General features: G+C 36.6%; 2 protein-coding genes and 1 pseudogene across 3 annotated transcripts in view; 1 reads left to right on the top strand and 2 right to left on the bottom strand.

The window, feature by feature from the left end:
• Window positions 1-1,325: 1,325 nt before the first annotated feature.
• Window positions 1,326-6,351, bottom strand: LOC144657286 (uncharacterized). Its single transcript, XM_078517615.1, has 4 exons — window positions 6,185-6,351; window positions 2,436-2,686; window positions 2,210-2,324; window positions 1,326-2,022 (listed from the first exon to the last, which is right to left on the bottom strand). The coding sequence occupies exons 1-4, from the start codon at window positions 6,297-6,299 to the stop codon at window positions 1,562-1,564; spliced, it is 942 nt and encodes a 313-aa protein (XP_078373741.1). The 5' UTR covers window positions 6,300-6,351; the 3' UTR covers window positions 1,326-1,561.
• Window positions 6,352-9,162: 2,811 nt separating this feature from the next.
• On the top strand, window positions 9,163-12,016 carry LOC144657542 (uncharacterized). The gene is made up of 3 exons (XM_078517904.1): window positions 9,163-9,313; window positions 10,664-11,131; window positions 11,921-12,016. Exons 1-2 carry the CDS (start codon window positions 9,199-9,201, stop codon window positions 10,957-10,959), a joined length of 411 nt encoding a protein of 136 aa, XP_078374030.1. The 5' UTR covers window positions 9,163-9,198; the 3' UTR covers window positions 10,960-11,131; window positions 11,921-12,016.
• Window positions 12,017-13,587: 1,571 nt separating this feature from the next.
• LOC144657555 (uncharacterized) overlaps window positions 13,588-15,993 on the bottom strand; it is a 38,745-nt pseudogene continuing 36,339 nt past the window's right edge. The window contains exon 4 of the transcript XR_013571568.1: window positions 13,588-15,240. The product of XR_013571568.1 is annotated as an uncharacterized LOC144657555 (transcript). The remainder of the gene's footprint in view (window positions 15,241-15,993) is intronic.

Here is a 15,993-nt window from a genome sequence, read left to right as displayed (position 1 = left end):
ATTAGATCATAGAAAAGCTATCATTTCGTGGTCTCGTGATACATGAAGGTGTTCTAATCATTACCTGTTAATTGATTGACACGTTTGGGAACCTAACATCACGCAGAAGTGAAAGAAACAATTAATGCTAAAGAAGCTTTGCCCGTGGGTAGTCTGGGTAGGGGAGCAATGTGGACGATAAGTACCGTAACCGAATAAACGCCGGGTCTCCAAGGTTTAGTTAAAAATAGGCCTCTAAAGTGTTTATTTAAGGTCTAATAAGCTGTAGCTTTATCAGCCAGATACATTTTTGTCAAAATCAACGAATAAAAACCGTTGCTAAATGAAATCCGGCCTCGAATAAACTGCAGGGGTCAAATAAACGCCGGGTCCATTGGGTCAAGTTTGTAATAAACGCCGGGGGCGTCTAATCGAGAAAATACGGTACTGTCCCGTACTCACATGATATCTGAAACAATGAGAATCCAGTCAGCGAGTGGCTTTGTGACGATAGGTTTTTTGGCTGCACGCACACTTTTGGATTTTATCGGGCAAGACTCTCTTAGTATTATCTTTCAAGCATCGCTTGTCCCTCTATGTTCAACGTATGTCTGATTGAAAAAAATATAAACTATACGACTTAACGGAATTATGGGAAGACTGAATTAGCGTCACCGGAGAATAATTGACACCCAATACTTTTTTGTGTTATTTAAAGTTCCAAACACTCGAAAACAATAGCTGCGGTTACACCACCCTAGGTAAACTTGATTTACACAGTAGAATTTTCTCTAGGTAAAATTAGCTAGGGTGTTATCTACCTAGGAAATGAAGGTTACACGTACCTAGAAACTTCAAGGGGTTAATTACGCGAGAATATTAAATACGCAGGGCTCTGAATTTTTGAGTTGCGAGAATAAACACGACTATATATAGAAATTTCTATTTTTGACACACATAAAAGAGAAAACGCATTCCCAAGCATTCTTCTACTCACAACCAAGGTCGCCGGAAAAGGCTAGAGGCCATCTTCAATGATCGTTCAGACGCACACGGTGCGCCTGACAAAAGGCTAATTACTGAGACGGTCATGCACTGCACGTGTACTGTCCAAACAGTCCAGACAGTCCAAAATAAACTACAATTTGCGATTTTTGGTGTCGATCTTAAAACAAGTAACGTCTCGCCACCAAGACCGAACCAAACATACAAGCTAAGAAAGTTTTAAAACCAACTTCACTCATACTAATCATGCAAGTATAAATTTCCCTTGCTTTAATTCAGAAAATCGGTTAAGGAAAGTAGTGAGTTTTTTATCTATACAAGAGAATACTTAGTGCAAAAATGTGGGTTGGTTAAACGATATTAAACCTCAAATGTTCCCGTTTACCAATACTATATGTTACTGCGATGAACGAAAGTAAAAAATGAACCGTGAGGCACTTATTCATTTATTTGGCTGAACGGGCAGTTTTCAGGTGAGTTTCGCTATTCTTAATAACAGTCAAGCAGTGGCAAGTGTGCAGCTATTTTTCTCGTGTTTCTCAATCAAGGTTCAATTTTCCCCTCTCAGCTTTTGAATTCAGTTTTCATCGTAAAAAGCATAAACATCAGTACATGTCTGCCCACCGTTATTATCCTCTAATTCATTTGTCAGGTCCTGTGCATACCATATTTGGAACTGCTGGCCAGTTGATACAGACATGGGAATGGGAAGTTTGTTAAATACAAGAGTTTCTGAGTTTACGTCAACTGTCTCGAGAAGATATCTATATTTTGATCCACTAGTATGTACGTATTCTGCAAGTGGAAGGACAGTTTTATTCACGTATGTGATCAAAGTCATGAGAGTATCATTTCCATAATTCAGAGAAGGACATCCCCAATTGGAGGGTGGGACCTCTGTGGCACAAATCAAGGAACCATTTCTATGAATGAGTTTGAAAGTGTAGATTTGACCGTCTTCTTGGATTGTAAAAGTACCGTATTTGTCACCTCGAGTTCCAAAGCAAACTGGATCAGTGGTGATCTTTCTCCAATTCTCTGAAAAGAAGTTCGTTAAAGTTTTTCAATAACAGGAAATTTAAGTAAAAGTTACAATTAGAAACTGAACTTTTATTCGTAAACCTTATTTCCTATTGTAATCCCCTTTTTACTTGTAAATTAACAGACTAAAATAGGTAAAAACGTAAGAATCTACAGAAATATTGTATAAAAGTAAGATTTTCACCTCTTTCGCATTGTTCTCCTGTGTAACCAGGCTTGCAATCACACAAATATCTCTTGTCTGAAAATCCATTCAGGCAAGTTCCATTATGACTGCACGGACTACTGGAGCACGGATTCTGGAACATAGAAGGTAATAAAAATATATTGAATGATTTCTCTCAACGCTGCCTACTCTAGATCTTCTAAAAAAATGAAACTAAAAATTATTTTCCACTTCTAGTGTATACCTCGGTGCTTCTGTAGACAAAGCCTTCTCGCGGTATAAGATCATCAGGGTGTTGAGTGTTGTCAGAATCACTTAGTTCGCACACCATTCTGTCATTTATCGGTGGACCAAGGTTGAATGACACACAGCGACTCTCCATCGTACAAAGATCTTTACAAGATGCATATATTCCTATGGAAAGGTTTCTTAACATGTGACCTTGAAGAGCAAAGCCTTGAATTGGTGGGGTAAACTTGAGGTGACGGCATAGATCTGTTAATGTTGAGGACAAAAATAATTTATAATACATGTAGTTAAAATACTGCCTTCATGTGTAACAGAAGAGGATCATAATTATAAGTTCTTCAACAAATTCAGAATTTCGTTAAGGGAAAACTAAATAGCAAAACAATTAACTATTGACTGAGACCTGAAAAGGTGATAACGAGTAGCGATTCAGGGAAATATTTAAAAAAATCGCATTGTAGTAAATTTGAGATTCAGGATTGTGTTTTCAGTAGCACCTGTTTCATCACTGAGATGTCACTAATGTCCTCAACATGAAAACAATACTGCTTTTTGTTTTCGAAGGGACGAAAATATTGTTTTAATTAAGAGAAAAACTGCTTGTTGGGATGTTTGAAAGGAATTTTAATTCCCAACGGAGTTTATTTCGAGGGGTTTATTTAACGGAGTATATTTTTGACAAAAGTATGTTGAAATTCGAAAAGTAAACTCCGTTACCTAACATTTTGCAGCATCGAGTATTTAGTTAAAAACATCAGAAAATAGCCACGTTTGTGAGTGAAGCCTAAGTTAACAAGGAAGTTGCTTTTTGACTGTCCTAAACAAATTCGGTTGCGGTACAGTGTGAGTCTTTGGAAAGATATACTAAACAATAATTAAAAATAAACTAGTAGATTTTTTACCAATAACGATTTCTTCACTTAACCAAGCGCCTGCAGGTATCCTAAAATTTTCTTATGATCACAATAATACAGTTAATCATGTTTAGAGGGCCTGTTAACAGAGTCTTGTAGCTAAGTTGATGATTTTTGTTTTGTGCCTATCCCGTAGACTAATTCAGTTTTTTCTTCCATTTTGAAACTAAGGCTGACGTGTCAAAATTCCGCAGGAAACTCTGCAGCGTGATTATGAAAACTGAAAACGCAACACGGGACGCTAGAAACAATTCTACACTCTTGAAATTTGTAATTGATGAGTAAAGTTAAATTAAAATTACACAAGTTCGCCAGGTGTCTTAATTTTGGGCTGTGAATATCTCAGAAATCAGGTCTAACAAATTTAAGTCAAGGTTCGACCTTTTCATGCTTCAAGATTTTACACGGCGAAAAATAGCACCGGCTGGTGTAGGTTTGTACTGTCGTGAATTGTAATAAACGTCGTGAATTGTAATACCTGTCGTAAATTGTAATAACAGTTGTCGTGATTTGTAATAGCTGTCGTAAATTGTAATAACAGTTGTCGTAAATTGTAATAATGCACCTATCGCAAATTGTAATAACATACTGTCGTAATTTGTAATACGCCGAGCTGTCGTAAATTGTAATAGCACATTGCCGTGTTTTGTAATAACCAGTATTATCATATATTATTTTGCCATTTAACTCTGGAAATCTATTTATCTATTAATTGCAAGCATTTCACAGCGAAGGGAGTCAGTAAGAGGTTCCGGTATTCTTTTTAATAAAAATGTGCATTAGAGTGATTTCATTTAACCCGTGAAACACTATCTACCAGTCAGTGCGTAATAGTATACAAAAGAAAACAATGGAATAAGTGTCTAATAGTATCAAAAAGTGTAATAACTAACGGGTTTAGTGAAATCACTCTATTTTGATTAAACTTAAGGAACTATGTCATGGATTTTAGCCAGAATTAGGCATCGGAAATGACCACCAAGTTCGGTAAAATATAATAATAGCCCCTAAAACAGTGAAGGAACATTTCAATAATGTAATCAATAATCTTGTAATCCCCGGTTCAAGACCTGCCTCTGCCACTAGCTGGATTTGTTTTTCGGTTGTCCCGAGTTCAAACCCTCGACCACGCTTTGTATATAGCCAACTGGTCTGCCCCCTGCCAGTTGGGATTTTTAACCTTGTTATGTTTATTTAAAAATATTTGTTTCCAATGTTTCAGTGGCATGCCTGTAAACTAGCTATCTCGTTGAGATATGAAGCTAAGTGCATGACCACTATAAACATATATTTTTTTATTTTTTTATTTTTTTTTTTAGCAAATACAAAAGAAGGTACGGATGGCCAAAAGTGATAAAGATTGAATCTGATTGCAATATGGGTTTTTTGAAATATTATTGGGCTGAACAGTTTTCAATAACGCCTGGGAGACAAATTTGGTTGCAATGCAATGAAGCTATGGTTTTGTCATTTGGATGCATAGGAGTAATTGCTTTGCAAACATGAAAGTTTCATAGCAAGTATTTGGCAAAACTTAAAAAATAAACTTAACTCAGCCGTGACACAGTTCCTTTAAAGAAGGTAATATTTGAAATAAAACCCATTATCCACTTTAAAAAATAAAGACCAGTGACTTGTAAGGGACCGAATAGAGAAATTACAATGAAAACTTTCGTTTCCCTTTATGTGCTTTGCTGCAAATTTGTTCCAGTGAGAAGATTAATAATGTTGGATAGCCCTCAAGACGATATCAAGCAGTAAAATAAATTTATGCCACGCGTTCTTTAACTGTTATTCCTTATAGATAACGAAAATGAGATTTCTCAATGATTTTTTTCCTAATTCTTATTTCAGGGCTGTAACTAGCAAGAGCCAAGACGAGGCACTTGCCTTGTCTAAATTTTTACCCAAAATTAAAAACAAAATATTTTTCTCAAGAAATAACTCATGAAAAATGTCTCTGAAAGAGATTCATAGCTTCTAGATTTCAAATTTTCTGGAGGGCATGCCCCACAAACCCACTAGCAAGATCTTGTCTCGTTTATGGCAATGGTCTGGTTACGGACCTGCATTTTATAGAATTATTACAAAACACGGCAATTTGTTATTACAATTTACGACAGCTCAGAGTATTACAAATTACGGCAGTGTGTTATTACAATTTGCGATAGGTGCATTATTACAATTTACGACAACTGTTATTACAATTTACGACAGCTATTACAAATCACGACAAATGTTATTACAATTTACGACAGTACATAGGTTGTCTTTTAATACGACATAGCTAACCATTAGTTTGGACAATGATTTATTTTCTATCTCAATAGCCAAGCTACTAACAAAATAGAACAAGCCGAAAAGATAAGTTTCCCAGACTTATGATGATCTACCACACTTTTAGGAACTCTCTTTGGAAGAGAATTTTTAAAGAACAGCAGCTTTTAAATCATTTTATTTTGTAATTTAGTTACACTTTTACTCTTTTTACCTTTTTAATATTTTATCTCGTATTTCTTGTATTTTTATTCGTAATATTTCATAGTTTATCCATAGTTTTAATATTCGTATTGTTCTGTGTATTTTTATATTTTATTGTAAGTAATTATTGAGGGCCACTGGTTTGTTAGTGTTTTTATGCTATTTTAGTGCTACCCTCGTTAAATAAAGACTTTACTTACTTACTTACTTACCAGCGTTTTTCAAGTCAAAAAGTTTTGCTATAACATTGTTAAAATTAAAAGAAAACTCAGATTTCTTTCACGTCAAGCATTGAAATGTTTACTAGGAGTAGTGTGATGTATAACAAAACAAATATATCTAAACTTACCTCGCACGCTTTGAAAGTTGCCATTTGCAATTATAACCAAAACTAGAAATAAAAGAAAACCAACTGGGAACCTCCAGAGGCTTTTGGAATAGATCAGATCACGAACGATCTTCATACTTTACAAAAGTTAAAGCAATGAAGCAATGAATTCAGAAAGTCTGAAATGAAATGAATAATTTAAAAGCTCTAGAAATTATATTTCTGTCAATCACACAACTAATTAAAAGTAAAACTCGATAGGACTTTTAAACAATGTGTAATTATAAAAAATTCCCCACAAGGATTTTACCTATAAATTGAAAACGCTCGACATTAATATAAATGATCTTAAATGCGTAGTATACTAACCATAAATATTGTTTTATTTTCTCCTTACCACAGATGACATGATTAAATCTTACATGTATGAACTGGCTACAATAGGTTTTTCGGCTGCACGAAAAAGATAAGAAAGGGATGAGCTAATTCCTACGGTGGCCTGGAAGGGACATCGACTTCTTTTTTTATTCGCGACTTCTTTTTTTCTTCGCGACTTCTTTTTTTATCTGCGACTTCGTTTTTCCATCCGCGACTTCTTTTTTCCATTCGCGACTTCTTTTTTTATCCGCGACTTCTTTTTAAAATTTACATATTATTCCCAGTCCGCGGCTCTTCTTATTGAATCATGTGGTGCCAAAGTAACGCAACGAACAAAGGAGGTAAAAATTCCTAAACATCGAGCTCAAAATAATGCAAGAAGCATAACCTGAAACCAACTTTCAGCTTTTTCATAGTAAAGCTGAAACAGTCTCTGGCGTAACCGGACCAAGATAATCCGTGACAAGACAATACATCTTGCAACATTATTGATTAAAAATGCCGGGCCTGGCGTCAATAAAATACAAGAAGTTTACATTTTCACGGAACATTTCAGATCTTGTCCTTCCAGGGCTGACATTTTGAGAACTTAAAGCATATCTTGCAAATAGAATTCAGCCAAAACAAACTAAACTAGCACAACTTGTGCCAACTTGTGGCAAAGTGCAGATTTAGAGGTGTCATTTTTAAAACTCTACAAACGGAAACCACGCAGCGCGGACTAATGACCTCTAGACACTCCCTTGGCCACAATGCAATCTTGCGGCCCTTATGCCTCCAAATAAAAACAGTACCCTAAGAGAGAAGTCAGAAGCAAATAAGGTCAAAAGACCGAATTTAAACATTTAACGGCAAATGTTCTAATGTCACGAACCTAGGAGTCGTGTAGGCCCGTCACCTTTATTTATTTACCATTGTTCGTTCCCCTCCGTGTCTGTCCGACCATCGCTTGCCGTCGCCATATTGCTGAGCCCGCAGTCCGCTCAAGACAGGAAAAAGAACTCGCGGATCGAAAAAAAAAAGTCGCGGATGGAAAAAAAGAAGTCGCGGATGAATAAAAGAAGTCGCGAAGAAAAAAAGAAGTCGCGAATAAAAAAAGAAGTCGATGTCCCTTCCAGGCCACCGTAGGAATTAGCTCATCCCCTTCTTATCTTTTTCGTGCAGCCGAAAAACCTATTGTAGCCAGTTCATACATGTAAGATTTAATCATGTCATCTGTGGTAAGGAGAAAATAAAACAATATTTATGGTTAGTATACTACGCATTTAAGATCATTTATATTAAGAGGGTCCTGAAGGGGGGGGGGGGGGGGGGAGGTAAAAAATCCCATTTCCCAGCCCAAATTTTGCCCAAATCCCATTTCCCAGCCCATTTTTTTGTCCAAATCCCATTCCCGGTAGTAAAATTCCCAGTGTATGGAAAATCGGGCTTAAGCGTAATATATTTGTTGTTTTGATTGTCCTAAATGTATTCCACTCCCTGAACTCTCCCTTCGGTGAACCCAGGCACAGGCGTCATTGAGCGAGTCCAGAAATATTGACCTGCATGCGCATTCTCAGAAATCTGTCAGCCACACCCTCCTCCCCCCCAAAAAAGGGGGGAAGCTGAAGAAACCAAACCATAATCGACAGCACCTTTGGAAACGCACGCACAGATGTTAAATTTAAAAATTTAGTACTTGTGGGTTTATTACCTATTTATTACGGCTTTAGACAAAGGTTATGACAATTTTTCTTGCAGATGTCGAGCTAATTTGTTGCGTAGTTGAATTTTTCATTTTAACGAGCTATTTTTACCCTATCGCACACGTTGCATGTAAGAAACGCCACACGTCTCTGTGGTTTTTCATTGGTTTGTTTTAAGCATGCACATGCAAGTTATCCTAGACTGTCCCTTCTCGCACCTGGGAGAGAAGAAGGAATAGTTCAGGGAATGGACTATCCAAAATCATGTTCTGCTTGTTATATTATCACCAATGCTGTTGAGAACATCACTTTTCATTTGTTCGTTTGTCTTGTAGAGAATGATAGAAATTTTCAGTAGCTTTAACTAAAGCTATCAAGTTTTTATCCCTTACTTACCACTACCCTGCAAAAATTACTATCACTTCCTTTAAATATTCCATTTGTGCCCATGCTCAGTCATAGCAGTTCTGCTGAGTAACTTTTAAAATTACTTACACAGAAATTGATCGACACTTGATGGACACTCGTGCAGTGTAGTGGTTTCGTTTCAGAGTTAATTTTCAGCGTCTTAGCTATTCTATGCCGGACTATAGAGCGTAAAATATGCAGGTTTAGTCATGTACTGACATGCTTCCCATTCCCATTTTTTGTTTCGAATCCCAGTCCCAGTTACCTAAATCCCATTTTCCCAGTGAAAATATAGGCAAATCCCAGTCAAAATAGGCAAATCCCAGTTCCCATTTTACCCCTTCAGGACCCTCTATTAATGTCGAGCGTTTTCAATTTATAGGTAAAATCCTTGTGAGAAATTTTTTTTAATTACACATTGTTTAAAAGTCCTATCGAGTTTTACTTTTAATTAGTTGTGTGATTGACAGAAATATAATTTCTAGAGCTTTTAAATTATTCATTTCATTTCAGACTTTCTGAATTCATTGCTTCATTGCTTTAACTTTTGTAAAAGTTTTAGGTATGAAGATCGTTCGTGCTCTGATCTATTCCAAAAGCCTCTGGAGGTTCCCAGTTGGTTTTCTTTTATTTCTAGTTTTGGTTATAATTGCAAATGGCAATTTTCAAAGCGTGCGAGGTAAGTTTAGATATATTTGTTTTGTTATACATCACACTACTCCTAGTAAACATTTCAATGCTTGACGTGAAAGAAATCTGAGTTTTCTTTTAATTTTAACAATGTGTTATAGCAAAACCTTTTGACTTGAAAAACGCTGGTAGATCATCATAAGTCTGGGAAACTTATCTTTTCGGCTTGTTCTATTTTGTTAGTAGCTTGGCTATTGAGATAGAAAATAAATCATTGTCCAAACTAATGGTTAGCTATGTCGTATTAAAAGACAACCTACACCAGCCGGTGCTATTTTTCGCCGTGTAAAATCTTGAAACATGAAAAGGTTGAACCTTGACTTAAATTTTTTAGACCTGATTTCTGAGATATTCACAGCCCAAAATTAAGACACCTGGCGAACTTGTGTAATTTTAATTTAACTTTTCTCATCAATTACAAATTTCAAGAGTGTAGAATTGTTTCTAGCGTCCCGTGTTGCGTTTTCAGTTTTCATAATCACGCTGCAGAGTTTCCTGCGGAATTTTGACACGTCAGCCTTAGTTTCAAAATGGAAGAAAAAACTGAATTAGTCTACGGGATAGGCACAAAACAAAAATCATCAACTTAGCTACAAGACTCTGTTAACAGGCCCTCCAAACATGATTAACTGTATTATTGTGATCATAAGAAAATTTTAGGATACCTGCAGGCGCTTGGTTAAGTGAAGAAATCGTTATTGGTAAAAAATCTACTAGTTTATTTTTAATTATTGTTTAGTATATCTTTCCAAAGACTCACACTGTACCGCAACCGAATTTGTTTAGGATAATTAAAAAGCAACTTCCTTGATAACTTAGGCTTCACTCACAAACGTGGCTATTTTCTGATGTTTATAACTAAATGTTAGGTAACGGAGTTTACTTTCCGAATTTCAACATACTTTTGTCAAAAATATACTCCGTTAAATAAACCCCTCGAAATAAACTCCGTTGGGAATTAAAATTCCTTTCAAACATCCCAACAAGCAGTTTTTCTCTTAATTAAAAAACAATATTTTCGTCCCTTCGAAAACAAATTTAAGCAGTATTGTTTTCATGTTGAGGACATTAGTGACATCTCAGTGATGAAACAGGTGCTACTGAAAACACAATCCTGAATCTCAAATTTACTACAATGCGATTTTTCTAAATATTTCCCTGAATCGCTACTCGTTATCACCTTTTCAGGTCTCAGTCAATAGTTAATTGTTTTGCTATTTAGTTTTCCCTTAACGAAATTCTGAATTTGTTGAAGAACTTATAATTATGATCCTCTTCTGTTACACTTGAAGGCAGTATCTTAACTACATGTATTATATTTTTGTCCTCAACATTACAGATCTATGCCGTCACCTCAAGTTTACCCAACCAATTCAAGGCTTTGCTCTTCAAGGTCAAATGTTAAGAAACCTTTCCATAGGAATATATGCATCTTGTAAAGATCTTTGTACGATGGAGAGTCGCTGTGTGTCATTCAACCTTGGTCCACCGATAAATGACAGAATGGTGTGCGAACTAAGTGATTCTGACAACACTCAACACCCTGATGATCTTATACCGCGAGAAGGCTTTGTCTACAGAAGCACCGAGTTATACACTAGAAGTGGAAAATGTTTTTTAGTTTCATCTTCTTAGAAGAGTAGGCAACGTTGAGAGAAATCATTCAATATTTTTATTACCTTCCATGTTCCAGAATCCGTGCTCCAGTAGCCCTTGCAGTCATAATGGAACTTCCTGAATGGATTTACAGACAAGAGATATTTGTGTGATTGTCAGCCTGGTTACACAGGAGAACAATGCGAAAAAGGTAAAAATTTATGATAAAGAAGCCGTGCATTAGTGAAAGTTTGGGAGAACAAGAATTGCGATGGGAGAGCGAGCGGCAGACAAGTGCTGACACAGCTTTTTCGAGTTCTCCCAAACCCCTCTAGCTTTTCTGGAGCTCGATAGTGACACAGAGAAATAGTTTGTTGCTTTTAAAAAACACGGCGATAAAATAGAGAAAAATTGCTCATTTTACAATGCAATTATCACAATATAAACTCTCTCTGCTCGTGTCATCATAAGTTACGTCAATAGCTCGTGCTAGTACTGTGTTCCTATCGAGGTTTAGGATATAACCCAATGGACGACAATGGATAAAAAGCTCTAAAGGACGTTCTCGTTCGTTCGTTCTTCGGTTTTTTCTCTCGTTCGTTCGTTCGTTCGTTCGTTCGTTACGAATTTGTTCGTTCGTTCGTTGGTTGGTTGGTTAACTCTTAAGTTTGCTCGTTCGTTTAATCGTTCGTTCGTTCGGTCAGTTATATTATTTGTTTCTTCGTTGGTTTCTTCGTTCATTCGTTTGGTTTTCCGTTCAGTCGTTCATCCATTTATTTTTTTACCTATTTATTTGTTTATTTTAAAACTTGGAGTAGTTTCGTCTCTCAAAATAACATTCCAAACGTTGAGAACAAATGACAGCAGTTTATGAATAGGGTTACCACTTGAACACTATAAATTAAACACTCTTGCAGTTAAAGTTCTTTTCCACCCTAAAAGCTGAATAAAAAAATAGAAGGACTGTTATTAACAAGAACCCAAACAAAATTCTTTTCAGATAACTGGAAAAAGATCAACATTGAACCTGTCTGCTTTGGAGCTAAAGATGACAACTATGGGGCTTTTGTAATCCAAGAAAAGGGACAAATCCACACTTTTAAACTCGTTCATATAAGTGGTTCCTTGCAGTGCAACGAACAGCACGCATCAACCTATTGGGGCTGCTTAAATATGAAGTTTGGAATGAATAATCTTATGACTTTGATAACCTATATGAACAGAACTGTCCTTCCACTAGCAGAATACGTTTTAGTTAGTAATACACCAGCATATGGATATCACCTTGATACAGCTGATGTTAACTCCGAAACTCTTGTATTTAATTATCTTCCCATTTCGCTGACTGTATCAGTTGGCCAACAGTTCCAAATATGGTATTCACAGGACTTGGCAAATCATTCCGAGAATAATAACAGTGGTGAGACATGTACTGACGTTTATGCTTTGTACGATGACAACTGAATTGAAGAGCTGAAAATAAAAAGCGAACCTTACTGAATCCAATAGGAAAAGAAGTAATGCTATATTATATTTTTGCTGCAAAGAACTGAGTAGGGTAAGAAAGTAGAGAAAACACTTGCCTGTGGTTTTTGTTTTCGTCCACTTTTCTTTTGTCTGGCAAGTATTTCGCTGAGTTTTTTCTTGCCTCATCACTGCACATTACGATACCTCCAAGTGGCTTTCAGGTAAAATTTAAAAAAATCTTTTTCGTACGACATTATTTTTATGTGTAGCCCCATTGCGAATCTCGTGTTATACCATTGTAGATGTTTTCTTTTGTAAAAAGTAATCATTGAATGTCTGTGGTAGTATATTTCTTTGTAATTAGTTTAAAAGGCTAAACAAAAGTATTTAGCTCGAAAAAGTAATGTTTATAAAGGTTTCGTAGATTTTCGAAGGTTTAGAAGTGGTGGGATGATCTTTTTTTTTTACCTTTTGAGGGATTTTCGATATAACAATTGTTTTTCACAAATATTAAAATAGGTGAAATACAGGATATATCGTTGTAAAGTAGTTACTTTTTTCGGTTAAAGATAAAACATCAAACTTAAGTTAGTATAGCTATTGTGCCTGCTAGGTCTGACGTCTTTTTAGTATGTACATGTAATTGATAACTAGTCATATTAGTAATCGTGGGTAGTTTTTCATCAATACTTATGTCGAGATTTCTTGTCAACATTGGATTTGTACATGTAAACAAATTAGGAATAGTTTGATATTACAGCTATAGCTAACTTACAGCTCCATTTCCAACTGTTATTTGTAATCTTCTAAACGTGTGTTATTAAACTTTTTTCTTGTATTTGATTATCGTATTTTTTAGTTTTCTTTGGTCTTTTGTTTGTTATGGGACTGAAAGAATAGTTATGCGATCCAAGTTAGTTTTGTAGATGTATGCATGTGGAAAGTTGATGGATGACGAGAAAACAGAACAACTCCAACTTTATCAGTGCTCTCCTAACTTCCTAAGGGCCTGTTTATATAGATAGAAGTTGATTAGGCCTTTGAGAACTCCAACCAGAGATGTTTCAGTGCCGTAGATAAGCCGCACCCCGAAAAAAAAAAGAAAAAAAAAAAAAAAGAGGGAAGTTTTTTGACTTGAATTTAGAGGAAGAAAGGTGCGGCTTATACACGGAACTTAAAAAAATAAAACTACGGTAATTGTTCAATGCACAACCCTATCAAAACGCTAAAAAACGAACAAGAACACGACGAACAGCCCTATCAAGACTCAAAAAAAAAAGTACTGCAACATTTTCCACAACCACATATCTATCTATTTACGCAACTTAAATATTTTGCCATTCGTCGTAAACTAAAATAAAACATTGTGCACGTCTGGTTTGGCAAAGTTTTTTTGGTGCAGCATTTCATTGCCACGTCTTCATTGCGCGTCGTGAAGCCTGATTAGTTAAATAAATAATTGATCACGCATGTTTTTTTCTGAAGGAGGTTCACTGATTTCTAATCTTCCGAGGTATCTCCGAGTTGTGCGTTTATGACTGTACGTCTCTTCAGATCTTCAGATTTGTTAAAATGCTTGCCACAGTGGTAACAATCAAAAGGCTTTCCTTCTGTCATGTGTGCACTCTTAGATGCAGATGGAGCAGCCCTGACTGCCTTAAACACTTGCCACACTCCTTGCATTTAAAAGGCATCTCTCCTGTATGTATTCTTTGATGTACTCGGAGAGCCGTGGATTGTCTAAACCACCTGCCACACTGTTCGCATTCAAACGGCTTCTCGCCTGTGTGTGTTCGTACGTGCTGGCGCAGAGTTTCCACATGCCGGAAACACTTGCCACACTGGTTACATTGAAAAGGCTTCTCTCCAGTGTGTGTTCTTATATGACGCGTTAGACTTGCTTGCTGATTGAAGCATTTGTCACACTGGTTACACTTAAAAGGCTTTTCGTTTCTGTGTATCATTTCATGTTTTTTGAGATTTCCTGCAGTGCTGAAACACTTGTAACACTGTTGGCATTCTAAAGGAGTTTTTTCCCGAGTTAATACATGTAGTTCTATTAGGGAAGGAGTTCAAATGCTTTCCACGCCGCTTGGATGGCTTGCCCGTGCTGTGAGTTTTTTCATGTCGCTTCAAATATTTAGATCGACCGAAACACTTGCCACAATGGTTGCATCCATAAGGTTTCTCTCCTGTGTGGATTCTTTCATGTAACTTTAAACTTGTTCTGTGACCAAAACAACTGCCACACACGTAACATTCAAAAGGCCTTTCTCCTGTGTGCACTCTTTTATGTTGCTTTAGATTTCCGGCCAAATAAAAACACTTGCCACAGTGGTCACATTCAAAAGGCTTCAACCCTGCATGCATTTTCTGATGCAGGTGTAGCTGCCCTGACTGCCTAAAACACTTGCCACACTCCTTACATTTAAAAGGCCTCTCTCCTGTATGTATTCTTTGATGTACTCGAAAGGCCGTGGAATGTCCAAAACACTTGCCACAATGTTTGCATTCAAACGGCTTCTCTCCTGTATGAGTTCGTACGTGCTGGCGCAGAGTTTCCACATGTCGAAAACACTTGCCACATTGTTTACAATCAAAAGGTTTCTCTCCAGTGTGTGTTCTTATGTGACGTTGTAAACTTGCTTGCTGATTAAAAGACTTGTCGCAGTGGTTACATTTAAAAGGCTTTTCGTTTCTGTGTATCATTTCATGAGTTTTGAGATTTCCTGCAGTGCTGAAACACTTGAAACAGTGAATACACTTAAACGGTGTCTCTTTCGATTTAGGTGTTGCACGTTTCTTCAGATTGCCAGGTGAAACGACGCTCTTGTCGTGCATTGCGCTTTGGCTCTACAAAAGAAAAGACAGACACAGCGTCAAGCTACTGGTGATGGAAATGTGGTAGCCCATATTGGTTTTCAGGTTAAATCTGTTTTAATCTGAAGATAACACTCTTATGTCATTGAAAACAAGTTGAAATAATAAATGGGTATTTTAATATGTCATTGTAAGAGTGTTATATTCAAGTTGAAACAGTCCAACCTACGTAGGTTGGAAACGAATTTAATCTGAAAACTAATTTGACCTACAACAGAAACACGTCATTTCTCAGCATCAAAACAATCTTTAGGAGAACCACATAAAAAAATGGGTTCTCTTGCTTTTTTCACTTCATTTACAAACTAGTGTCACAGTCGTAAAGCAGATATCATTTTTGCAAGTACAAATGTCTCTGTCAGGATCACCACACCTACAGGGCAAACTGTCCACATGTTTCTAACATCAAACATTAAAACCAGGTTATACTGTTTGCACCATGATGGCTTAAAAGCCATCATGGCGTATAACACAACATACGCACGGCCGTGTGTACAGAAGATGACGTCTGCAGTTGCATTATTTTTAGCTCTGTCGAGTTTTGTTAGCTGCGAGTTCCCGTCGCTCACTTTCCGATAGTCTTCACAGTAAAATAGAAGATTCTTAATCGTTAGCATACAACGGCAAACATTCTGAGATTCACGAACAACTTTGTAGCTGCTATACTATTATACAGTGGAACCCCGATATAACGATCCTCGATATAACGATATTCCCGATATAACG

Source organism: Oculina patagonica, chromosome 6, assembly GCF_052425735.1.
Source record: "Oculina patagonica isolate OP01 chromosome 6, crgOcupat, whole genome shotgun sequence".
NCBI lineage: Eukaryota > Metazoa > Cnidaria > Anthozoa > Scleractinia > Oculinidae > Oculina > Oculina patagonica.
This window is presented reverse-complemented; position numbering and strand designations above follow the sequence as displayed.

What these genes read in the sequence shown, in the direction of transcription:
- LOC144657542 (XM_078517904.1), top strand. Translation starts at nt 9,199, where the DNA reads ATGAAGATCGTTCGTGCTCTGATCTATTCCAAAAGCCTCTGGAGGTTC. An exon ending in CAATTTTCAAAGCGTGCGAG is followed by an intron (nt 9,314 to 10,663) that starts GTAAGTTTAGAT and finishes TCAACATTACAG; the next exon opens with ATCTATGCCGTCACCTCAAG.
- LOC144657286 (XM_078517615.1), bottom strand. Translation starts at nt 6,299, where the DNA reads ATGAAGATCGTTCGTGATCTGATCTATTCCAAAAGCCTCTGGAGGTTC. An exon ending in CAACTTTCAAAGCGTGCGAG is followed by an intron (nt 2,687 to 6,184) that starts GTAAGTTTAGAT and finishes CAACATTAACAG; the next exon opens with ATCTATGCCGTCACCTCAAG. An exon ending in AGGAGAACAATGCGAAAGAG is followed by an intron (nt 2,023 to 2,209) that starts GTGAAAATCTTA and finishes ACTTCTTTTCAG; the next exon opens with AGAATTGGAGAAAGATCACC.